This window comes from Camponotus vicinus, unplaced genomic scaffold (assembly GCF_025532165.1).
Source record: "Camponotus vicinus isolate PSW18456_S1 unplaced genomic scaffold, iyCamVici1.0 SCAF_10, whole genome shotgun sequence".
Taxonomy (NCBI): Eukaryota; Metazoa; Arthropoda; class Insecta; order Hymenoptera; family Formicidae; genus Camponotus; species Camponotus vicinus.
This window is the reverse complement of record NW_028141946.1, coordinates 4,407,012-4,432,526: the sequence shown is the minus strand read 5'-3', so window position 1 is coordinate 4,432,526 and position 25,515 is coordinate 4,407,012. Positions and strand designations below refer to the sequence as shown.

The 25,515-nt window shown below is 35.3% G+C and overlaps 6 protein-coding genes across 7 annotated transcripts; 2 read left to right on the top strand and 4 right to left on the bottom strand.

The window, feature by feature from the left end:
- Nucleotides 1-2,542: 2,542 nt before the first annotated feature.
- Aps (diphosphoinositol polyphosphate phosphohydrolase 1 Aps) lies at nt 2,543-4,802 on the bottom strand. Of its 2 annotated transcripts, none has more exons than XM_083079647.1 (3): nt 4,076-4,802; nt 3,694-3,849; nt 2,543-3,531 (listed from the first exon to the last, which is right to left on the bottom strand). In XM_083079647.1, the coding sequence occupies exons 1-3, from the start codon at nt 4,220-4,222 to the stop codon at nt 3,235-3,237; spliced, it is 600 nt and encodes a 199-aa protein (XP_082935773.1). In that variant the 5' UTR covers nt 4,223-4,802; the 3' UTR covers nt 2,543-3,234. The 2 variants fall into 2 exon arrangements, with proteins under 2 accessions (XP_082935773.1, XP_082935771.1); XM_083079645.1 differs by having other exon boundaries at nt 3,679-3,849; nt 4,076-4,787.
- Nucleotides 4,803-5,891: 1,089 nt separating this feature from the next.
- On the bottom strand, nt 5,892-11,774 carry LOC145960288 (uncharacterized). The gene is made up of 4 exons (XM_083079644.1): nt 10,881-11,774; nt 9,690-9,785; nt 9,346-9,451; nt 5,892-9,076 (listed from the first exon to the last, which is right to left on the bottom strand). The coding sequence occupies exons 1-4, from the start codon at nt 11,254-11,256 to the stop codon at nt 9,019-9,021; spliced, it is 636 nt and encodes a 211-aa protein (XP_082935770.1). The 5' UTR covers nt 11,257-11,774; the 3' UTR covers nt 5,892-9,018.
- Nucleotides 11,775-12,286: 512 nt separating this feature from the next.
- Oxt (Xylosyltransferase oxt) lies at nt 12,287-16,446 on the bottom strand. Its single transcript, XM_083079252.1, has 7 exons — nt 16,039-16,446; nt 15,449-15,927; nt 15,227-15,369; nt 14,975-15,141; nt 14,251-14,632; nt 13,158-14,119; nt 12,287-13,035 (listed from the first exon to the last, which is right to left on the bottom strand). The coding sequence occupies exons 1-7, from the start codon at nt 16,204-16,206 to the stop codon at nt 12,577-12,579; spliced, it is 2,760 nt and encodes a 919-aa protein (XP_082935378.1). The 5' UTR covers nt 16,207-16,446; the 3' UTR covers nt 12,287-12,576.
- Nucleotides 16,447-16,454: 8 nt separating this feature from the next.
- Nucleotides 16,455-19,560, top strand: Ecd (ecdysoneless cell cycle regulator). The gene is made up of 5 exons (XM_083079253.1): nt 16,455-17,003; nt 17,104-17,597; nt 17,681-18,188; nt 18,346-18,544; nt 18,649-19,560. The coding sequence occupies exons 1-5, from the start codon at nt 16,730-16,732 to the stop codon at nt 19,073-19,075; spliced, it is 1,902 nt and encodes a 633-aa protein (XP_082935379.1). The 5' UTR covers nt 16,455-16,729; the 3' UTR covers nt 19,076-19,560.
- On the bottom strand, nt 19,559-22,421 carry LOC145960008 (tether containing UBX domain for GLUT4). The gene is made up of 7 exons (XM_083079254.1): nt 21,752-22,421; nt 21,589-21,644; nt 21,265-21,514; nt 20,677-21,150; nt 20,249-20,606; nt 19,995-20,160; nt 19,559-19,934 (listed from the first exon to the last, which is right to left on the bottom strand). Exons 1-7 carry the CDS (start codon nt 21,836-21,838, stop codon nt 19,754-19,756), a joined length of 1,572 nt encoding a protein of 523 aa, XP_082935380.1. The 5' UTR covers nt 21,839-22,421; the 3' UTR covers nt 19,559-19,753.
- Naa60 (N-alpha-acetyltransferase 60) lies at nt 21,913-25,212 on the top strand. The gene is made up of 2 exons (XM_083079255.1): nt 21,913-22,863; nt 23,482-25,212. Exons 1-2 carry the CDS (start codon nt 22,533-22,535, stop codon nt 24,057-24,059), a joined length of 909 nt encoding a protein of 302 aa, XP_082935381.1. The 5' UTR covers nt 21,913-22,532; the 3' UTR covers nt 24,060-25,212.
- The last annotated feature ends 303 nt before the right edge of the window (nt 25,213-25,515 follow it).

The window sequence follows — 25,515 nt, the reverse complement described above, 5'->3', positions numbered from 1 at the left end:
GAATACTTAAAAATTTTGAGACGAATCGAATGGGTACCCTTATATCAGCAAGATATTGATTAAAAAAAAAAAATTATTAATTTAAACATTATAAGAATAAGAAAATTTTAGAAAATTAATCTAGAATTAATTATATATTTAAAATTATTTGATTTATTTTATTTTGCACACTATTCGAATTGAAATTTTTTAAATCTTGCTGTTATCGGGTTCGATTCGTCTCGCGCGCGCAAACGGTACCCCAAAATTATTGTGTTCGCACATTTAACACAAACTCCAATGGTGCATGGATTTTATTATTTATAAATATAATCGTTCGTAATCACATTTCTATAAAAATTGCTATATCCATTTAATTTTTAATAAAGAAATATATTTCTTAATAATGGAAGAACATGTTTTCTGACGTGAATATCAATTTCGTGAATCGAAGATAATGACGAGGGAATTGTCGTTGATTTATTACTGAAATCATTGCTATTGGGAATAGTCCGGAAGATCCGAGATTCGTTCCCTCCTACAGTGAAGTTCCCGACGTTCAATGGATCACTTAACTTTTTTTCGCAGATTGATCTTGCGAAATCTGATGAGAAACAAGATGCTAATCGTTTTCCATTTTTAAGATCGCTCCTCTTTTTATCGCATATTACCGGTATATCACCCGCGTATTTGATAACTTCGATTATTATATTATAAAAATTATATGCAATTAAATATTTGAAATATTATCGATTTATTTATTCGTCGCGTTTTCTCGTGAATTCAAGTCGCGATTTATCTTATAAAGGATTCGCAAATGAATCGGACAGTGAGTACTATATTCGTAAACATTATAGACATCAAATTGTCTGTCGAAATATTTTCGCTTTATATGATATTAATTATATCGCGCGCGATAATAATGTCTATTGAGGGCGCTTCGATTATTATATTATAAAAGATATACATATCGCAATCGGATATTCCAGATATTATCGATTTAATTATTCGTCGGGAATTTTAAATCGCGATTTATTTTATAATTTAATATTTTATAATTTAATCGTTGACTTACATCGAATCTTTGTCTATCTTTCCACGTTTTTGAATATTGTCTTTAATAGTCCGCGCAAAATGCACCAATAATGCAAATACTTTCTCCTACAATCGAAGAAACGATCAATAAATTTATTAATGACTTTTTTGTTCATGATTATTTACGTTTATACGTTATTTATATAAATCTAATTAAATTCTATTAAATTCTATTATTGTATGTCGATTATTAATAATAAATATCGCGTAATTAATCATCACTAATCAGTCTTGTCTGGTCTATATAAAAATTTTTAGTAAATTTTATATTATACGTATACTTTGGACACTTTCGTGTAATTCTGTATAATAAATTTTATTTTGTATTAAATTTCAAATATTTTATATTAAATTTGTATTATATTTTGTAATATACATTGTATATTATATATTCTGTATTAAATTTTGTAATATATTTTGTAATATATTTTGTAATATATATATTTGTAATGTAATTATTTTTATACTACATAATTTAATATTTTGTAATGTGTTTTTTATGTAAATTGCAAATTATAATTATAATTTACGTTGTATACATTATAATTATGTAATATATATTTTATATATGTATTATATTCTCTGTTTGGAAACTCTGTATTAAAAGAAAATAAAAATTTTCCTCCTCAATGTATCTCCCCACCTTAACGAAGACATTTGCTAGGTGAGGAGATTTCAGTACTCTCATGAACCTGAGAGCTATGCCGGCGGTAACATACGCCGATATTCATATAGGTCCATATTTTGAATCCTCTTTTAACGATAAAAGTGCCTCTAAAAGTGGCTTATAAGCCTTTTGATTGGCTATAAGCCACTTTTAGAGACACTTTTATCGATAAAAGAGGATTCAGAATATGGACCATAGTCTATTCTTATATTTAAAATCATTTGGACAATGTATGGGCACACATACATACACATATAGGTAAGTTATTTATAAAAATTATTTTTATAAAAATTATTATTTATCATATTTATATATTATTTTCAAAATAATGATTGTTATACTCTGGTGCTACCGGCATTTCGTGCACATAGCACGGAACAAAACCAGAAATTGTGCACATTATATATTACCCTCTGAGAACATTCATGGACATTGGCTTTGTAGTTCATGTCCACGTTTTCAATGTCCATAGAGAGAGTATCGCTTTCAGGGACCACCTAAAAACAGGCCATGACATCTCTCAGTCTTCTCTCTGCTTCGTATGCTTATGAAGTATTTCCGAACAAATTCTAACACGGCACTTTTTTCAATTCTGTAGCCGTTATACTATATATTATTTGAAAAAAAAATAATAATAAAATATAAAAATATAGCTAAAAAAATCCAAGGTTTGTTATCCCTCTCTCTTTCTCTCTACTTACACCTATTTTATCTAAGATAAAAATTATATTGCATTAGTAGAAAAGAAAGTAAGTCCATTTTTCGCAATTTTTAATGTAGAAAAAAAAAGAAACAAAAAACTCTAATCTAATATAAATTTAATGTTCCATTACATTATGTATAAAATAAAATTACATTATATATATATAAAGTTACTCGAATAAAATTTTGATATATTTATCAAAGAGTATAAAGTGATATTTTTATGCATTTTCTTTATATACTTTGCAGAAATCATTACAAAATTTATTCAAGAAGTTAATATACAAAGTACATAATTTATTATTTGTATGCTAACAAGTATGTAACTTTTCCTTCGCCTCTTGAGAAAATGTAGAAAAAGTTACCAAGGTATTCGCACAACTGTATCCATCCAGGATATGCGATGCATGGAAAAGGATCACATGTATGACATTCTACATATATATTAGGCACAAACACTAAATATAATGAAACCATTGACTTAATTATCTTTCTCGCACATTCGATAAAAAATCACATAAGAAATGAGAAGCTGGCTACAAAAAAAGAAGTAGTAAAACAATTTATCATCAACAACCTATATATAAGTAAACATAATATAATGATAATAATTAACCTAAGAATAATATCATAATAATAAAGATAAATGTAGGTAATATAAATTTATACGTATAAAACACAGCAGAGAGTCAGTTGTTACCATAAAATTCCCTTAAGGGGAGAAAGGAGGAGTAACAGCGAGACTTCATGGCGATCGAATTTTCGATAGAAATGGATGATTCACGACGATATTAGCTGTGTTCACTTAAACGTGAATTGTTACTAGAATTATTCATTAGCTCGATAGATGCCATCGTGGAGTGCGAATGGTTGGATAGTTGAGAGGTGGGATTATGTCGAGGATTAGTATTGTAGAGGCTGTGCAAGTAAGAGCGCTGAACGGGCTTGTGCTGGCTGAGTTGCAGCAGGGCCTCTGGGATGGTGAACCACTTTCTCTTCCGACCGATAGCGCGCGAGTCTTCCCATTCCGGTAGTTCCTCGGTCACTCGCATAACCCATACTTCCGTTCTATGTTTGTGTTCTGTGTTCTATAAAGGTAGATTAATGTGTTTCAATCGATATGTCGAATATGATACAGGATTTTGATACATGATCGATGCATAGAACGTATATGATGAGAAAAAAAAATCACGACATTAATGGAGCATAACATAATATCTGTTTGTATGGCATACATCACGGGTTATAACCTCAAATGTGCCGAGGCAACGGCCTAATTGTCCTAGAACGCCAGCCTCTTCTCGGACTTCACGAAGAGCCGTAACCGATGGTTCCTCCTCAGGTTCGACCCCGCCGCCTGGTACTATCCAACTGTCGGGTCTTCGACTAGATGTAACTAATAGTACCTGCAATTCACAAGGAGAAAGAATAAGATGCGAGTAAATACGCGAGACAATCCGTGCTCGTCGATCTCGACGATAGATCCAGCTCGATCAGCTGATCGAGGGAACTTTTCACAGGGCTCTTCTTGCGAGAAAAACAATTATGTTCTTGAGAATACGAGGGACATACAAGCGAACGATACACGTGCCGGCAAAAATATCGGGAGCTGCCATCTGCTGGCTGGCTTACCTCGTCCTCGAGATCGTTTTTGACGCAGATACAGGCAGCTCTACGTCTGTAGCCCTCGGAATCGTAGATGCGGATCGAATTCGCCTTCTCCTTCACCATGTTGTTGTACCGTGGACACCCTCTTTTCAGATCTCTCCGTAAATTCATAAATAATCGTCAAACGGCCCGACGGGCCATCCTGTGCATCCGCGTCGTCCTGATGTCGTTTGTAGCCGACATATTATCGACATCGAGTCCACTTTGCCGTACGTATAACGCGTGAATGCCGAATTCACGTCAACGGTAGACTGCTGTTGTTGCCGCAATTGACCGTGTCACTCGAGACCACTGGGCGCACGTCTCCTCGCTCGCGACAACGAAACGTGTCTGCCGACCTATGGTCGCCCGCGCGTAACCCGCAATTGGAAATCCGATCCCCGATCCTCGCCGGACAATCCTGCTTGGTATAACCTCCAAAATCTTCCCAAGCCACCACCGACCAACCACCAGCCAGCCCTCACCACTAACGCCGCGTCGCAGCCAATTCAATCCCTATGCGTTCCTTATGTGTCTTGCACATAGGACGCGATAAGAAGCGAAGTCGCCGGTACTAATTACGTGTTTCTACTCACGAAAAAGTGGGAGATGCACAAACAGGAACCAGACATATTTATCAAAAAAAAAATAACAGATATAAGATTAAAAAGTATAAACCCCCCACAGATTATATATACGCAGTGTTAACATTAGTCAAATTATTCTGGATTTTCTTTTAGCCAACAATCATGATGTACGAATGTCTAGACTTGAAAAGTGCTTAGTTCAAATGTAAGGACACATAAGATATATATCATTGTAGATCGAATGGCAACGTAAAGAAAGGAACTAAGCATCGAAAAAAATGCGGTTAAAGAGGATAGATTCAAGTAATGCGATGTATCGTTCCGAATATGATAAACTGCAAATTTAAATTCTGATCAAAATCATTCAATACGGAGTTTTCTTCAATTCCGAATTTGTAATTGTATAAAAGATTCAGTATATGATGTTAAAAAATAAATATTACGATATATACAATATTAATCAATAGAGAAGAAATTTTTTTAAATCGATATATATATTTATCCCATTAAAGTTATTCGATAGATCCTTTAATTTTTAGTCAATTATATAAAGTAGTTAATAATTATTTTCGATACAAATTTTCCAAAGATCAATTCTCTATCACATTCGTGTTGATATCGGTTTAATGTGAAAATAATTAATTTGAAAAAGTAGTAGAAGCTAAAAGTTTTGAATGTTTTTTAATCAACATGTGTATATATTTATCTCATTAAAATTATTCGAGAAAATTTTTTAACTTTTAATAAATTATATAAATCAATAATTAATAATTATTTTCAAATCTTCTAGATTAATGGATTCTCTCACATTCGTGCTGATACCGGTTTAATGTCAAAAATGATTGATTGATTTGAAACAATAGTAGAAGCTATAAGTTTCAAGTTAAAATCGTATTCATAAATTATGTTACCTTTGATGCACTAATAATGGATATAGGTCCTTTCATGCTGCTAACATATGTCACATATGTAAAGACGGAGAGAAAGTCAAATTAAGTAAATTTAATTCCGGAAATTTCCGTCGATAAGGAAAGGCTACTAGATAAAAAACATTTCAACACAATGATTCACCTAAATATATGAGATATGTAATGTCTTATACATATGTACACAATGAGTAGTGTAGTAAGAATTTTTAGTCAAATTAGGATAAAAATTCTAAGTAAAATCCTTGATGTGTTAGTAGTAACTTAAAATTATCAGTTTCTCGTGAGTTCATTTTCGATTTATATATATATTTGCAAATAAAAATGTTCAAGTTTTATTCTTTTATAAATTATAAGTAAATTTTAGTCTAGACAATTTTTTAAAAAATATAAAAAAAATCATGTTTGATCCAATTTTGAAGACAAGGATAAATCAACGTCAGTCTAGCCAAAAATTAACTATATATACTGTATGGAGCACATGTACGGATTTTTCGTCTTGTGTATATTACAATTGTCCAAAATATTTACCCGTAATTTGTCGCGATAGGCACGATTCATATCGTGCTGCTGCTCGCACATAAAAAAGCAGCCCCTAAAATTATACTGTAAATCGAACATAGCTTATAAACTATATATTTAAGTCAATAGTGTCATACATACAAATGTTTCATTACAACCTGTGTATCCACAGTTACAATCCTGCGAGTTTAGGCTTCCTCCGCCTTTCGTGATTTCTTTATCCTATGGAGCTAAGCTACGCACTTTTGGGCTCTCGCAATTTATTTCGTAGTGATGTGATCAGATCGTTATTGTTATAAAGCTCTTTTGAGTAGAGGGGAATTCCGTACTGTACATTTATCTTAAAATATTGAAGAATATAATTTGTATAATTATATTGAACTGGTTTCAAGAAATCTCAAGAATCAAATGTTTTCTTTCTTCAGATTCTTTGACTGATTTTATGATGAAAAACGTCCGCACACATATATAAGTCGAGTTATTAGATGAGTTATGAAAATCAAATTGACAAGCTTCGAAAAAAAAAAGATTTAATCTTATAATTTAAAATGACATTTATTTTAGTACAATTTTAACACTTGCAATTTTTTAGTATATATCAAAAATTAAAAATTTTTACTAAAAGATGCGATGGTTCAGAGACACTTTGAGTATAGCCTCGAATAGCCAAAAAATAAAATCTCGCATGAATTTTTTATTATTATTTTGTCATATGTTTTTTCCTTTAATAAAATTTCTATAGAATTATTATTGACTCTTTTCAGTTGCATTTAGTTTGCTCCCGTTTGCTTTTTTCAAGCCTCAAAAAATCTGTACCTTTTTAAATTTTTAATACTAAAAAAAAGTACAAGATACAATGCTAATTATAAGACGAACAGATTCATTTAACACAATACGGAATACCACCACGGGAACGAGCGAGGCGAGCACACGTGCGCACGTGTTACATGTGCATACATACAATACAAGGTTTCCTCCTCTCCCCGTGACCCGTCTAGTGCGCGCTATAAGATACGCGATCTATTTGCGTCTCACTGCGCGTTACCCTCGACTTTCTTTCTCGCATTCTGTCTTTGTATATAATCGGCGCATATATAACAAACCTTACATATCGTAAAATCGATAAAAGACAAGCCGCGATACAATTCACGCCTCGATCAGTATAACGAAATGCAAAGAAAACTTCCTTGCAACATTGTGTTATCGCTATTTTATTCATGTTCTCATAATTTTATTCCGGGTTCTTTACATGTGTTTTTTTTCTCCTGTTTTCTTTATTTCTTTACGAAACCGGACCTACCGTCTCTATGATCACTTACCTCTCGTAGCTTAAAAAAGGTACATACATATACATGTATATATATGTACATATATACATATATATATTGTATATACACACATGTATACATATATATATACAAAATGTTTAGGCGTCTCTCGCATATTTTCCCTTTTTAATATTGAATATATTTTAAAAGATCTCCGGGTACACATATATATATATATAATTATTTTTTAAATTATTTGCGATTCAATTCCCTTGACTTATCAACACTTTTCAATTTGTAATAGTTAAATATAGTTTACTAGTGAAAAAGATTTTTAGTACGTATTTAAACAATTGCAATCGAGAGAAAATCTACGAGAGTATACATATATATATACATGTGTGTATGTACATATACATACATACACGCGCGCGAGCACACGCACACACACACACACACACACCCACCATACATACGTATTTATATGCATTCAATTTTATTAATGTAATTTATTTTTAGCTCCTTTTCGTCACTGCGCTGTTCCCTTTTTCTTATGTCTTTTCACACATTGCTTTATTAGTTTTCATTTTAACCTCACGCAATATAAGTCCGAGCCGAACATGTACGGTTTATGTATATTACTGGAACAATGATAAACTTTGATTGTTCGTATTACAAAAACTATTCCTGTTGGGTTATGTCAATCCTTATTCATATACAAAAGAGATTAATTGTATAGTAGATAATCCTCAGTGTAATCGACAATAGACTGTACATCTCAATAACACACGGAGCATGTCAATTCTCTCTAATAACAACAAAAGAGATTATCACATTAGTATGAATCTCAGTAAGGAAGGTTAAATCAGAACCTTTTTATTGTTACTACAGCATCAACAGCATCAATGTCATCTCCGGCGCTCGAAACTCTTATACATTCTGGCTCTCCCTTTTATGAAAGTATCAAAAATATCCTTTCTAACACTCATCCCCCAACAGACAACGAAAATTACGATACATCATTTCGATACTAAAAATCAATAAAAGTATAACTAACTCATCTAAGGTAGAGCTCACCTACTCCTATGCAGGTCTTCTTGACTAAGATTCGTTCTGTCCCCTTCTTCCAAAAAAAAGAAAAGAAGAAAAAAAACTGTAAAAAGATTAAGAAAAATGATCATAATAACAAAGATCGTCCTGCTTAAGCGCTAAATCGAGTTCAAGATGTAAAACTAAGTAAAATTTATAAATATGGTACAATTGATAGTAAGCGATAGAGCAATAATAGATTAATTATAGATACGTATAGGTAATAGCATTGTGTGTGTATCGTTGAATCCTATGGCGATTTTTTGTTATTTAAGTCCCCCACTTAATAATAGAATCGAGGATTGAATTAAACATCTGTGTTTCCATGTGTTCGATTTTATGAGCGAGTCTCGTTCAGTCGAACAATTCACCGCACGCATCAATCACCATTGCGGACTAGCAGCCACCTTGACTAGCTTCTTTTTTTATTTTTTTTAAATTTCTGCCATTTTTTGCCATTTCAATCCCATTGAGGTGAATGTCCTCTGGGCCAGCATCTTGTTCCACTGTGCTCCGCTAAGTTCAACAGGTACAAATCAATCTCCAGGATGTTCAGGGCAGCTACGATTTACTTGAAACCACTTATCAATGCAGCTAAAAGAAAGACACATCGCAAACTTTATATTATATCCTACCACATATAAATAACATGATAATGTAACATATTATTTATTTATCCAAGTACTCCATTTTTTATTTTAATATAATTCCATTATCTTCAAAACTAATGACATTTTGTAATTCAGTGATATTATATATTTTTTTTATTACAGTTTTTAAAGCAATGACAAAGATATACTTTATTATTAGTAAAATTTTTCAGCAAGGAATGAAAAAAAGATAAATGACATTATGATACATACTTTTTGTGATATATACAGAGACAGGGCAAGCGAGCTATAAGATCACCAGATTGTAACTCCTCAAGACAAATGACGCATTCACCTTTACCATCCGTTAACACATCCTCTGTCATATAAATAAGTAGTAAAATACTTAGTTAACTTCCTAACAATTATTAATAAAATATATATTAAATAGAACAATATAATATTAAATATATTAAATATAATAATATATATAATAATAAATGAAACAAAAGCTTTGCTCTCAAAGTAATGATTCATTGATTGGTAAGCAGCAAACATGTAAAAAATAGTATTTATCGTATCTATCGAGTAATTACAATTTTATCACATTCGCATACCATTGTAACTGAGCCGTGGCTTGGTCAGGCACATGACCAGGTGACATTCTATATCATCCGGTAGGATAAACTTGGAGCATACGGGACACTTTAGACCTTGAACACAGGCGAATTTCAATCAAAAAAACGAAGAAAAGTATCTATCATGAAGGGTAAGGAGAGAAAGAGAAAGAAAGAGAGGAAGGGGGAGGGGAAAAATACAAGGCTGATGGAGACGTAAACGTTCTGTGTTCAGGAATCAAAAGATGCAGTACCGTAAAAGACCCTCCTCACTCGATTCACCGGGACTACGGCCTCAGCTTCGTGCTCGTTCAAACACGAGCTCACTATAATTCCCATAATAATCCCGACATAACCTCAGCCGTGACCCGCTGTCCCGCGCGGCGATCCTCTCCCGGGTCGCATTTTTCTTCTCCGCTCTCTCTCCCTTTTCGCGACGTTGTGCCTCTCCGTTTTCCGTCTTTTCGAGAACTCCTCTGATAATTATCGCTCACACTTACAAGCCAACATTTACCTAGACCGCTATGCGCGGCCTCAACCCAGTATCATCGATTGTGGTACGCGGTTACCGGGCCAACCACCCCGGCAACACGCGTCAAAACAAACGCCCCCTGTCCCACCCGCGAATCATCGTCCGTACACCAACCACCAACCCCGTCCGCGAAGTTTCCGCGACATAACCTCTCGCTTCTTTACGCGGCGCCTGCTTGCAATTAGGTTAGAGACGATTGACGTTTTCCGCGTCACCGCGGGAATCGAATGACTTTTGAAACGTGCCGTACGCAATCGTGACTCGTCGTCTTATCTAAACAATTCCGTCGTACGAATCGATACGCGTCAACAGAAATGCAGCGATTAGCCGGAAGCTAAAAACAATCTCTATTTGAGCAATAATATCATTTGCTCTATCTCTCTTTTTCTTTCGCATTTTCTCTCTCTCTTTTTCTTTAGAGGTAGATACCGAAAAACTCGTGATGATTTACGCGTCAACGAAGGATAGAATAATGATCTATATATGTTAATTTCCTCGGCACATCGTGACATGAGATAAATTTATGACATATTATGTAAAATGCATGCGCGATAAACAAATTTTATGAACGATTATAACCTGAAAATAGATAGCTCCTGAGGCTTGAGGTAAACAGATAAAGGTATATAAGTGAAGCTCGAAGAAGTCAATAAACTTACCGTTGAGGGACCAAATGTGCGAAGGCAAGCTATGAGCGGCGTAAACGCGACCGCTCTCCTCATCCGTATCGTCGGAATCCAGCTGCGGCAGGCCAAGGGCCTGACCTACTCCTACTCCTACCGAGGTAGAAAGACTGGCTTGCTCGGAGGAAGAGAGATCAGGAACGGAACTCAAAGAGCGTGCACGCTGTCTACTGTCCCCGGACACACGTGTATTCTGCGACTGATTAGCCTGCTGATGTTGGTGCTGCAACATGCCCACTCCGCCAGGCAGGGAACGGAGCATGGAGAAACCCTGTATTGTGGTCTCATTGGGTCCAGTGGAGGACTGACCGTTGCCACCGGTGGATGCTACGGTGCTTGCCTTGGCTCCCATCCCAGCTGAGATTTTAAACTATCACCACGTGTCCGTTTACAAAGTTCCTCTCCCTGTTTCTTTTTTTTTTCTTTGTCTCTCTCTGTCTCTCTCTTTCTCTCCTTCTCTGTCTATATCTATCTATCTACCTATCTAGCTCCTCGACAAATAATTAAACGATCACTTGTTCAGTTTATGAAGAAAAAAAGCGAGAGATCGGAGTACCTCAGGTCCTGGCAGTGGTACGCGCGCACACACATACACTGGCACAGTCCTCGCGCCTTCGTTTTGGCTCTCGTCTCCACTGTTCTTTCCGTTGCGGCGTCGACGACGACGGACGACTGGAGGACGTGGGCTCGGCGCTACCGGCGGCGTGATGCTTACAACACTTTGGGATTTAATTTAGGCCGGAATTTAGCAGACGTGCGCCACGACAAGCAAGTCATTTCGTCGCCCGCGAGCATACCAGCGGCTCGTCGCACAAAACATCCCCCGACATCTTGCAATAAACTTCCTAGATGTCAATGCGATCGCGCAGACATTCCACTTCACGGCTTTCTGCATGAACTAGAAGTTAATTAGACGGGCCGTGAGGTGTCTATTCGAGCGAGCCTTGGCTTGCACTTATTTCATTGGCTACGCCATCTTGTTTGAATGATTCAGGTGTATTGAATCTGAAGTATATATATATGTAAAAATAATATATATATATAAAAATAGTATACATACATATATATATATATATATATATATATACACTAGGCATATATTATTTATTTACCTCAAAAATCTCTTCTTTTTCTAAACGTTTGAAATATTTTATCTCAAAAATTTTTTCTTTTCTAAACCTTTCATTTATCTTTCACAATACATAATTATATATCATTATATTATATATTTTTATATTATCATATAGCTATTATATATCATGTATCATGATACAATAACTAGTTATCTTTTTGTTTTAAATATATATAATACACATTGTTGCAATTATTAATTTAACATCTTTCAGTTTTTTACATGTTTTGAGATATAAAAATGACACCAATTTCTTATCAATATAATTCCTTTAATGTGTGAAAATATTAGACAGAGTTATTAATTATAACATATACCAAAAGTTCATGTATACATATATATACATATATATATATGTATGTAAGTATACATATTTTATATATAAGTATATACACACATATACATTTTTTTCTTATAAATATGAACTATATGTACACAGTTAGTCGATATAAAAATATCTAAAGACGTTTTGTAATCTTTATACACACATATATAAGTTTCAAAACGGCGAAAATGGCACGTGGTTGATAGAATAATTAATTAGTAGTTTTGACATAGATTACGAGTATCAGCCTTTAAATCGGGGCTCAGAGAGCTCCAATGGGTATCGACACACTTTTGTAGCTTTAATTCGGTCCCAACTTCGCCGGCATCGCATATTTCGTCGATTTTATAATGCTCATGTACCAATCTATCTAACCAATCATCGAGGTCTTCACTGATTCTATTTTGACTGTGCGTAATAATCTGCTCATTTGCCATAGCAAATTTCATTAATTTGGACCAATTTTTGTTCATTTCCTCTGTAACGTGATAAATGGTGTTCGGACCGTCTATTATTTCCTTAAGTCTTTCCGAATCTATCTTCTTGGCCCTCCAATAGGACAATGGAATTACCAGAAATTTAAATTTTGTTATCAATTGAGTATCAACAATTAACAATAGTCGCCAGGTACCAATAGCTAATTGCTCATTTAGCTGTGGTTTAATATGTCCTACCTAAAAAGACATAAATAAGATATATATAAATTAAGCCATATAATAAAGTTACATAACATTATACTATAAGATTAAAGTAGAAAAAAGTTTCACAATTGTAAAATAAATAATATCATAATTACCAAAGTCATTTCCTCAAGCAAAATATGATTCACATCGGCCAAGTGGCCATATGGATCAATCCACAAAACTGATATATTTTGCGGTACTGCAATACCTGAATCGAATTCGTAAGCTAACACTGGATTCGAATATGGTCCTATACTGCCCATCAAATTTCTAAACTTTTGTTCCTTTTGATCGTAATCCGTCCCAACGGAGAGACTTCGTATCTTTCCCGACCATCCTGATACTAATCTATCAGCAGAAAAGTTATATCGCGCAGAAATAAGAGCTTCCACGCGTCTTACGCGATTATTACGTATTGCAGATATGTCTAAAGATTCATCTTTGCATTCTGCGAGGATTAATACACCGATAAATCGATTTTCACGAAAGTACGCGGTGTTTTCCAATAAGCGAACGTTTTTGTAATCCATCTTTAATTTACGATAAGTTAGCCTTGCCAAGGAATATGAAAGCGTTAATAACGCATCATCCGGTAGCGGACTCAGATCCGCATGATGGTACAGACTTTGCCAGTACATGTCGTAACCCTTGACTGTTTTATTCATTTTATCGGGATATAGCCATTCTCCCACGCGGTCGATAATTCTATGATCGATGACGGGTTCGAATTTACGGGCAAAGAATATATTACGATTCTCCGTGTTTTGTAATCGACTATAATCCTCGAGTTTAAAATCATTTGGACTGCATCCACACCAATCCACCACGGCCTTATACTGGCACTTGCAACCCAACTTTCTTTTCCAATTAGTCATGTGCAAATTATTGTCTACATAAGTGTTGCAAAATCGCGAGTTTCTTAAAACAGTATGTAAGAATGATTCAGCTGGTAACAAGGTGTACTTGAACAGTTTTAATAGATCGTTTACCAATAGATCGGGATTCGGATTCGCGACGTACTCGACGAAGTCCCGACTTAAAGCGAACCAATCACTACCACCATCAATTTGAATACCTATAAAAATAGTAAAATTAATATACATGATATACACATACAATTTTATAAATAAAAAAATTCTTTATGTATAAAAAAAACTAAAAAATTGCTTATATGTATATTATAAGTATATATATAAAATTATATACCATCTGGCAATTTTCGATCGCCGATTCGCCACATGCGCGCCTCACATTCGATAAAAGTCTTATCCAGACCTTGTTTTGATATAAAACGTTGAACTTCCCTTCCATGTGACTTTGCAAAATTCATATTCTTATTCCAACTTAGAAATTCCGTCAGTTGGCTGTTGTTTTTCAAGGGGAAATCAGACTCCGAAAGATTTACAAGAAAATCCCAATGCTGCTCATATGCGAGCATCTGTTGCGCGGATTTCAAAAATGTCGTCAAAAGACTTGCACCACCCCAAATACTCGCGTGTCGCAAACCCTCCCCTCTCGCCACTTTGATATTATTTAATTTACACAATCTTTCCAATTCTAACATTTCTCGATATAAATAATCTTGTCTCTGAAACACATGACTTGATTAAAATATTTCTCTAATTTATCTATCATATTTAATATCAATTTTATATTAGTTTTGTATTACATCCAATATGATGCATGTATAGAGAATAGAGAAATAATATATATAAAAATTATTAAGAATCTAAGGATTCTTAATAATTTCAAATAGAAATATGTACTAAAATTATAATTGAGAAATTTATATATCTTTTCATCATATAATTATATATCTAAAGTTTGTATAAATTCATCACAAATTAATGTAAAAGAAAAATACATATATATGAATTTAATTTTTTTTATATCTAAATATAAATAAGTAGAAATTTGTTGCACTGCTTACCGCATCAACATGAATATAGAACAAGTGTGAGGGATGATACAAAATACTAATAAGTCGTTTCACTTGTCTACTCGCCCTGCCATTTACTGTCAGTAGATAGGCTATTCGCACAGGTTGTTCAGATTCACTCCTTAAACTCGAATTTCTTGCCTCTTGAGGTTTAAATTCTATCAAATTAGAAAATGATCTTTAATGATTCTATAGGTATTTATGCATATTTTCATACTTTCATACTTTCATGTATTCACATACTTTGAATTCCAGTCCAATATACATTAATAGTTAAATAGCCACCGCATATCTGTCTCGGATTGCCGGAACATTTCATATTACAGCTAGAATCTGGTAATCGTTTCGTCTGTGGTGGTTCTTCCATTCCACAAAAACATTCTATTCTAAAATTTTATACGATATATTTTATAAAGTTTACACAATGTATCAACATATAAGCTGTAAGTTTTGAGAGACACTAACGAGTATTCTGTACCGGCGTATGGAAATCCCGATTGAAGACACATATAAGCGCAACGCTCTGGTGTATTGTTCCCTTTGAAAATGTGATAATAACCAGAAAGCACTCTCAATGTCTTATCATCTTTATAGCAGCCTAAGGTGGTCGGCATGCCTGTAAAACCTGGAGAGTGAGGACATAAAGATTGTACTCTTTCCGGGTACAATACACTCTGCTGACTAAGGCACGTCATATTGACAATGCGTTGCTTGCATGCTTGATTCTGAGCACGCATTATGGCACTCACTGCTTCTCTGGTTGTAACTTCGCACATAGGTGTAAAATTTAACGATTTACGATCTAATTTAATTCGGGCAGTGCGATTTCTTAATTGAGATTGCAGTATTTGTTTGTTCAAATTTGTTTGCTTGTCGGGTGGAAGTTTTAGCTGACGTAAGCCTTTCGGCAAGCCTTCATCCTCTTCAGGTTGAGAAGAGCCACCCTGCAATTCAACAAAAAAATATCAAGTAATGATATAAATCAATTCCTCATTATTATTATATATACACATATATATACGTTTCCTCTGGGGCTAAGGTTAGATAAGAATTACCTCTCCGGATGACAGCCGGTTGGATTTGTTTCTACCATTGTCGAGACCGAAAAATGTGTGCAGATAGATCTGGACACATAATACGGTTATACCGAAGGCGAAGAGCAACCGATACTTGCGTAAACAGCTCGATGATCGGCCGCCCGGGTGACTTTTGGTGGTCGCCATGTTCCGCGAAATTCACTCGCAAATATCGTATCAATTACGATGTACGATCCAAGAAGCCAGATCCATCGAAGCTAACGATCTCAACACGATGACAGCTTCATTTACATATCCGGGTCAATCCGTATCTCCTTCTCAGCGAAAAATTGAATCCATTTCTCCACTCGTGCGCCTCATATCGCGTTCCATTGCACGCACTTTGCAAGCACCGTGACGTGACAGGACAGCATCCCCTGAAAGATCGTGAAGGTTAGAATAGGTGCGCGAAAGGTCAGGCTAGGTTCGCGCGTCAGCGCGTGCCTGAGCTACATCAGTTCGACAATGATATAGGTTATGGTCATGTATCTTGAATAACGCAGTAAACAACTTTACTCACTCTTTTTATCACCTATGCGGTCATCCACGAGGAACGCCCATGAGAACCGAGCACTGTGAGGTGATCCATTTCAAGTTGACCTGGGTGAACCGAGTAACGTAGAGAAGCGCGCGTTTTTGGCGGATAAACTGACGTTTATCGAAGAGTCAAATGCCACGCCAAAAGATGGCAAATACCGCGGTCACGCACAAGGCCAAAGAGGAGGATATTCTCGAGTGTTTCCTTTATCCCAAATTCTGTTACGCGTCCGACCCGGACGCGGTAACGGAGGCGAAATTGAGCGAGGAAATTGCAAAGTATAATGAAGAGATCGCCCCGTTCATCACCGATTACATCTGGCACGGTGACAGCTTAAATTTCCGTCCTAGAACCAAGCAGGCGATGTTACTGAATAGAATTCTCGAAGGATCAGCAGTGGAGGAAGGTAAATATTTCATCTCTAAATGTATCATTTTTTTTATCTTCCTTTTATTTTCCGTAGAAGAATCACTAATCAATTATAATAATCAATCATTTGTCATTAGATTACCATATCTTGCCTCATATTTATGCGAATCTACGTTTCGACGAGGACATAGGCGACGAATGGCTGACAGTATTCCTAATATTTAGGCTAACCAAAGTTTTCGATGGATTGATCGCTAGAGTAGTGGACTCGGATGGAGAATTTCTTCTGATAGAAGCTGCTAATGTCCTGCCATTGTGGGCCAGCCCTGAGACGTGTCAGGATCGTGTGTTCATTCATAACGGTGATATTCATGTTATCAGAGAGAGGGGAACGTCGTTTCCTAATTTGCTAAATAATATAAATGGCAAGCCACATATCTCCAAGATGTCTGAAAAGGTACAGCTTGTGTTGCAAAAGCGAATTGGCATTTACCCCGATGAGATTCAGAAGAGGAAACATAAGGCCAGAGCATTCCTGCCGGAAAAAGCAGCCTCTATACTTCGCCTAGAACCAAGACTCATAGCTCCAGTGATTAGAACCATTTGTCATTCGGATCCACTAGAACGCAAGGTATGTTCTTATCATAAAAGTTACTTAATATAATCGATTTTATATATATTATATATATGTATATATATTATCCTATATCCTAGGTTTGTCGTGCCATGAGATATTTCCCACCAGAGCAGCGAACTATGGTCAATGTTAGAATGACCAAATGTTTGTACGCGATGGCGACGCACTGTCGTTATACCGGTGATCCAAGAACAGGTTGGAACATACCACCTGCAACTTGCTCAAAATACAATGCTCATGTCCTCGGAGTTAAAATAGCATGTGGTTTAGAGATGTTAGTAGCTCGAGCCAATGAGGAACGTAGAAAACGTACTAAGGAACAGTCGGACGTTCCCGATGATGCTGAAAAATTAAAGCTGAACGAACCAGCTTTTAATGCTTACCTAGCTCGTTTAGAAGCGAACGGTTACTTTAGAGATCTGTTGGAAGGTAGCCAGGAACGTGAGAAGCTACTATCCACAGCAAAAGAGTATTTCTTGAAGCATGCGACTTTATTTGATAATCTCTCAGATTTGTACGAAAGTGATGCTCAAAAAGTTTTAGAAGCATGGGAGAACATTCAAACTAATGACATTGAAATGCATGGTAATTTATTACTTTGAATTTATATTTTAAATTGTTATCTTATAAAGTAGTAGTATAGTAATTTTTCGATTACGTTAAATCGTATACTTGTTGCTATACTTAAATTTTATTTTATATGTATATTTATATTTTATATTTATATTATTCTTATATATAGCTCAAGATGAAACTATGTTGAGTCCCGCGGATAGCGATAGTTGGCTGAACGTGGATCCTGCGCAATTAGAAATATACTTGAACCAACAGTGGGGCAATATTAAAGATAGAAAATTGGATCAAGAATCTTTAAGTCTCCGAGAGAAAGTACAATCATTTCTTAATCAAGCTAGTGATATTGATGGCGTGCATTTCTTAGGGTATGACATTTATGTATCACAGGAATAGATGTAATTTTGAAGAACAAACCAATGTAATTTACTCGTAATTTAATCGAAAATAAACAATTGTGATTTATTTATAGAGAACAATCGACGGACAATGACATGCAAGATACGGAGGATGGTGGACGAATAGATTTCGACGCGGACGTATTTGATAGTACATTAAGAGGCATCCTCGATCTAGTTGTTCCGGGAGGAGAGGGAGAGTTCGAAGGTAGCTCGGAGGGATCGCTAGGCGGTGACGACGAGGACAAAGGCGGCGATATGGACAAATATATGCGACTGTTGGACTCGCAACTGCAATCGCAAATGGTAAAAGATGAGAGCACGGTAGCAAATGACGACGATAACACCGCGGATCCAGTAGAAGCTAATTTACGAGAAAGTATCGAAGCGGAGGCCGGCGGTTCCGGTCCGACCGGAAACATAATCGGTGGTCCTGCTCGAAGGCTCATGCACTTGCAATTGCAATCGCCCACGACGGTACCGCCCGATTTACAAAGTTAATGGCACCTCGACGAGTAGACGATTAATAGTCGATTCACATTAACGATCGCAAACATTATTGCAATCTTTCGCTTCATTCTGCAAAATACATAAGCATTCACCATTTCCAAGGACAAAAAAAAAGATCTCATGGACTAAAGTCTTGTTATGCTATATCTAAAAACTATTATATTTATTACTTAAAAAAAAAAATATATATATACTTAATGTTATCGATCAAAGCACCTTTATCACACAGTTAATATCATTGCTGCATATTTCACGATTGTACTTTTCATCACTCGACTCTATATAACACCGTTTTTCATACAAATTATATATATAAAATGTTATTACTGCGGCCATAGAATAGATTGTAAGAACTTTACCATTTGTATATGTAGCATTTTGTTTTCACTTTTATAACTAATTTTACTAAACATTGGACTCTCTTATGTACAGCTTTGTACATCTCGATTGGAATAATGAGATACACATTGAACATTTATTGTGCATAGATTTGTATATTTTAGTCTTGCAGTAAGGATAAAACATGTATGTGCATATATACATGCCACATACATTACTGCGCGTACAACAATAATTTACATAAAAATCCCGTAGAATATTGTTTATATAATTACATTATTACAATTTGAAGAACCATCTCTCTCTCGGTGCTATTAGCAAAGTAATTAATTATTTTAAACCTGCTTGTTTGAACCATTTTGGCGTCTTATTTTGATTTCGAGCTGATGATGACGATGACGATGATGATTTACCACTACCACTTGGTCCTGGAGTTACATGATTGCTCTCGATAATTGTGCTTCTATCTTCTTCAGTCGCTGGATCTTGTTCTTTTCGCGTCGTGGCGATTCTATATAAATGAATATAAAATTTAGCGACAATCGAGATCAATACAATCAGTATACTTTACCTAGATTTTATAGCTTCGATACCAGCAGCTCTAGGATCTGTCAATTTCTCTTTTACACTCGTCCTGAGCAGCGATTGCCCGGAATAATAAACGATAGCAGAGGGAACAAGATTTTCATCTATTAAACGCGCGTCAGAATTTAGAATATGCTTTGGCGGGCTAGTATCTGCAAAAAATAAAATTTTATTACAATTATTATAAATTATATATTTACCCTATTCACATAGAATGAATAATTGCATGTTATTACTCACAGATAACAAATTCGCAATTCGGATCGTCCAAATAATTCTTGATAAAGTTCTTAACGATTTCGATAGTCTCTAACGGTCCGAACAAACCCTGAAGAACAAATTGATCCGGGAATTGTACGCGAATTACAGTACGTCGATATTTGTTCAATCGGTCCAGAATGTGCTTGTTTTGATCCAGTTGACGCTTCGCCTCTGTCAGAAATGGAGCGTCCTCGAGTTGTTCCTTGCGACGCTTAGCATCTCGAAGGAGAGTCTTCGCGTCGTGCAAATCGAGTTCGAAGAAATTATCCGGCAGTTCGTCTCTCGGCAATGCCTGAGTTCCGGCTTGATTGAATACTAGAGCGTTTCTTTCCCCTAGCTATAATAAAATTATTGATAAGTAAGCGTGTCATTTGAATGAGATTGCACGTTGCACAATTACACCTTACAAACTTCACTTCGTACACATCTTCTTGAACTTTTGTGTGCGCCTCTGTATTGTACTGATCTCTTCCACTCTCATGATCTTTATGACTGGATTCAGTGGCATGACTTTCTTCTATCCTATATGTATCTTTTTCTTGTTCTTTATCATTGAGCACACTTGTTTCACTTGCCTCACTTTTTCTATCTATCTTTGCCTCAGACTTTTGATTTTCTATATTTGACACATTTATTGATGAAACATTATCATCCAATGTTTTACTACAATGTGGTACAGATAATGGCACTTTCAGAGAACAATCTTTATTGCTTGATAAATTATCCATTGCTATTTCTGACTTTGGTAACAAAGGAACAGATACATGTGCTTGAGTTTTTAATTGTTCAAGGTCACGATACATTAATCGTAATATTGCCCTTCCACTATTGAGGCCTAGTGACTTCAATGTTGTCTTTTCTAATGCTTCTCTGCCACATACCTATGTGGAAAGATTTTTATATTTCTTTACATATTCGCTATACTTAACAGTAAATTATAAAACATCAATTTTTTTTCTACAAATATATAACAATATCTATATATGTACACATACTTCTTGATGCATATAGATCAATATAGCCCTCTCAAGATCCGAATCGGGATATATTTCTACCAATGCTTGAGCTAACGTTGTTTTAGGCGAAAATTCGCGCATTATTCTCTCTCCATCCTCTGACTGAATAGCAATCGCAACATTCGACGCGGAACGCGTCTTTGTGCACGCTACCATCTCCAACTGAGCATTATTTGGTACACCAGTAAAACGAAATGTCGTATTAGGATCTAATATCTGACGACTGTGTCTGTAATAGGGAGATGTAATGGAAATTATATATTATATTATTGCAAAAATCCAAATATAAAGTGTTATATTCACTTTATGTCATAGTCATCGACGTTGAAACCTTGCTTCTGACATACTTCCTCCAGAACCTGTAAAGAGAACCTATGAAGATTTTTCGAGACGGCACTATCTTTATTTAACGAATGCAAACGTCATAATCCGCTAATAAAAAAGATATAATATTGAGTTTATATACCTGTAAAATCGTCGTGTTCATCGTAACCTTTACATTTTGCCGGCGACCATTCGGCGCAAGGACAGTGACAGCTTTGTTTGCCGCCATGGTGATTATTAAAATTTGAAAGCTATCCTACATCAACGGCTATCAACAGCTGATTCAAAGCAATGTCACTTGCGCAGACACTTCGCACGTCTCTTCCGCGTCCGGATTAAAATCCCGGGTTGCGTTCGAAAATCCATTCACCGGAGAAAGCAGCGTTCGATCAACCAATCGGAATAAAAGGAGCAGAGACTTCCGTGCTCCAATTGGTCGAACGAATGCTATTCTATCCCGAGCGTATTTTCGAACGCAATCATGAAAATCGATTAATCCGCGAAAAACAGGATTCGTGTTGATCTTTGGAGGAAAAACCGCGCATCATCCATCATAACATCACCACCAGGCACATTCGGGTCGTCGGACTCGTTGTCGTTGTCGATCTGTCCGCGGAAATGGACGCAAGGTTGTTTACACCGCGCGCATCAAAGAAGAGCGGATGCGCGAGGTCCAGCGGTCGCGATGTCAAGTGCGGATTCGCGTGAGTTGCAATAACAATAACAACGAATCTGTACTACACCGACACGCGAAAACAAAATGTCTACGACGTGCCACTACTACGTGTTTACGAGCGGCAGCAGTCGCTGTCAACGCGCGACGACGTGACGTATTTCTCTCGATTCTACCACCGCGTTCTTGGCCCGCAACGATATACAAATGATAAGCCGTGAGACGAGAACAGGCCAGCCGCGGTCGCGCGATGGTCGTATCTTTTAACCGATATCTACCGGTAATCTTGCCGGAGATCGGGGATAGCGAGTCCGCTCGTGTCGCTGGAGCGAACGGGGTCGAGCCGCTCGACGGCAAACAACGTGCTTCCTACATCGCGGATGAGACCGTCGCGAGAGACTGTTCGACCACCATCTGTTGCCCGACAACGACGACGACTACGACAACGACAGCGGCTGCTTCCGTGACGACGCCGGCGGTCACCGTGCCGCTATGCGTCCTGGGCGAGGTGCAGCTGCGCTTCCTCTGTCCCGATGACCTGGAGGAGGTGCGCTCGCTCTGTCAAGATTGGTTCCCCATAGGTGCGTACACTTGGTACCCGCACAAGCGATCTTATCTACAATACATAAATGTAACACAGAATTAAAAACATTGTATCATTTAAATTTTTTAGCTTCCTTTTGAGATCTCTTTCAATTAATTATTAAAAAAAAATTAATTTAAATATTTGGGGAAGAAGAAAAATAGGAAGATGAAGAAATGATTCTATATTTCACAGGGACAGATAGAACTATGAAGAAAAGAAGAACTTGAAATTAAAATAATGACACAAAATTGTTTTGTTTATGTATATGTCAATTGTTTATGTATAATGTCAAATTAAAAGAATCTTTCAGATATTAAAGAATTGTTAAAGGAACATTTCAGATATCAAAGTTATATGTACAAATTATTCTTCTATATTTTTTACTTTTCAGTTATTAGAATATGAGGAGTTTTAGAATTGTATTATTTATAGCAGTTAATGCAGGAATGTAAAATGTTTTTTATTAAAAAGATTTTAAGTGATATTTTTTTCAGATGTCAAGAAATATTTACATATATATACTACAAGAGGAAATTTGCAATAAACATAGTATATAATATATAATATAATTTTGAATAACAATATATCTAATATTTAATTTCTACCTGTACAGATTACCCTTATTCATGGTACGAAGACATTACAAGCTCGTCGAGGTTCTATGCACTTGCAGCAGTTTATGGCGGAGTAATAATAGGGCTGATCGTTGCAGAGATAAAACCCTATGCCAGGTTAAATAAAGAAGATCGCGGTATCTTGTGTTCCAGTCTAGGAAAAAATTGTTTAGTGGGTTATATACTTAGCTTAGGAGTACGACGCGCGTATAGAAGAAATGGAATAGCTTCATTGCTGTTGGAACAACTGTTGGCCCATGTTACCGCTCCCGAACGTTCCTCTGTAAAGGCAGTCTTCCTACATGTGCTCTCCAGCAATGCTCCTGCAATATTATTTTATCAGAGATGTCACTTTCGGTTGCATAGCTTTCTTCCATATTATTATTCGATACGGGGAAAATGTAAGGACGGTTTTACATACGTTCTGTATGTTAACGGCGGACACGCACCGTGGGGCATCTGGGATTGGGTACGCCACTTGGCCGGCGCGATGACCAACTTTGTACCATGCAGGGTACCGCGTTGGATCTGCCAACGTCTTCTGTGGGCAACTACTATTCTTTCTTATCACAGATGATACATTTTGTGATTCATTATGTTCCATGTATGTTTATTTTCCTTTTTTGAATTCTAAGACACTATACGCGCATTAAAGTGCCATATATGCGTATATATCGATTCATTTTTATAAGAGATTTAGTTAACCAGAGATTAGAATTCTATATGATTTTATTATGAATAGATTCATGTTGATGCAAAGTTAGAAATAGATATTAATCTGTGGTCAACTTATAATGCCAACGAATATCTAAATTCGTGTAGTTTGGAGGAGCAAAGACTATAAAGTATTTTAGCACAATTTTTGTTACCAAGGATTACCTAGTTGTTGAAAATATACTGTTGCTGTAACAATAGTATTGTAATAGTTCAAACTATGTAACTGCCAAAAATAATTAAGTTGAAATAATTTGCATGTTAATGTATCTTCCATTGTATTCTTAAAGATACAGAATAGAATGATTTTTATTTTGAACTTAAAGAACAAGAGCTTCGAGATAATTATATTTAATGTGATACAAGACTAAAAAAAAGACAATTGCTGGCGTTTATAAAAATTTATACTTATATATGCATCGAAAAAATATATACACAGAATGGAATGAGCCATTATATCTTTGAATATATTAAGCAAATTATTTTAAAATACATCTTACAAAAAAAATTATATTAGCTGTTTTTTAAATTATCTAAAGACATATTTTACTCTTTCATAATAATAAATTATAAATCTTTAAACAAAATTTTTATAGATATATGTAACAAATTAGCTCTTTATTTAATATCATTGCAATATTTGATATATAACTAATATTACACAATAATATTATATATGACTAATGTTTGAGTGATAAAAACGTGAGACAACGTCAGAATCTCATTTCAAACTGTGTATATACATACATATTTAGAAAATATGTAGTTATATTTGTTTTTATAAACTCGAGATAAAATTTTTTTTTACACTACATTTTGAAATGGGGTCACTTCTATAAACTATAAACAGAAATAAATTCAAAAATTGAGTGCGAAAATGATATGTGAATGTGCGCGGAGTGATATTTATACACATAATGTAAATATAAATATACATATAAACATATTAAAAAATAGCTGTATATAATGTATTGAGATTGTTTATAATAAATTAACATGTTATAATTTATATATAATTACATTTGTTTCTTTGAATAATTATAATATTACTTATAATTCAAAATCATTATCTTTTTACAACAGTATATTTATTGAATGACAAATATGCATATATTACAATTTACTAATATTCAGTAATATTGTGTTTAATAAAACGTTAATAATTTTTACTATTCGCCAACGTGATGGATAGTTAATATGTTAGAAGGATATATACACAAAACTATATGAAATTAAAACAAAATTATTGCTGTTACATAAGCAAATTTTAATTTGCAAAATAGAGGAATTGTTCATTAAAATTAATTTCTAAAAAAAAT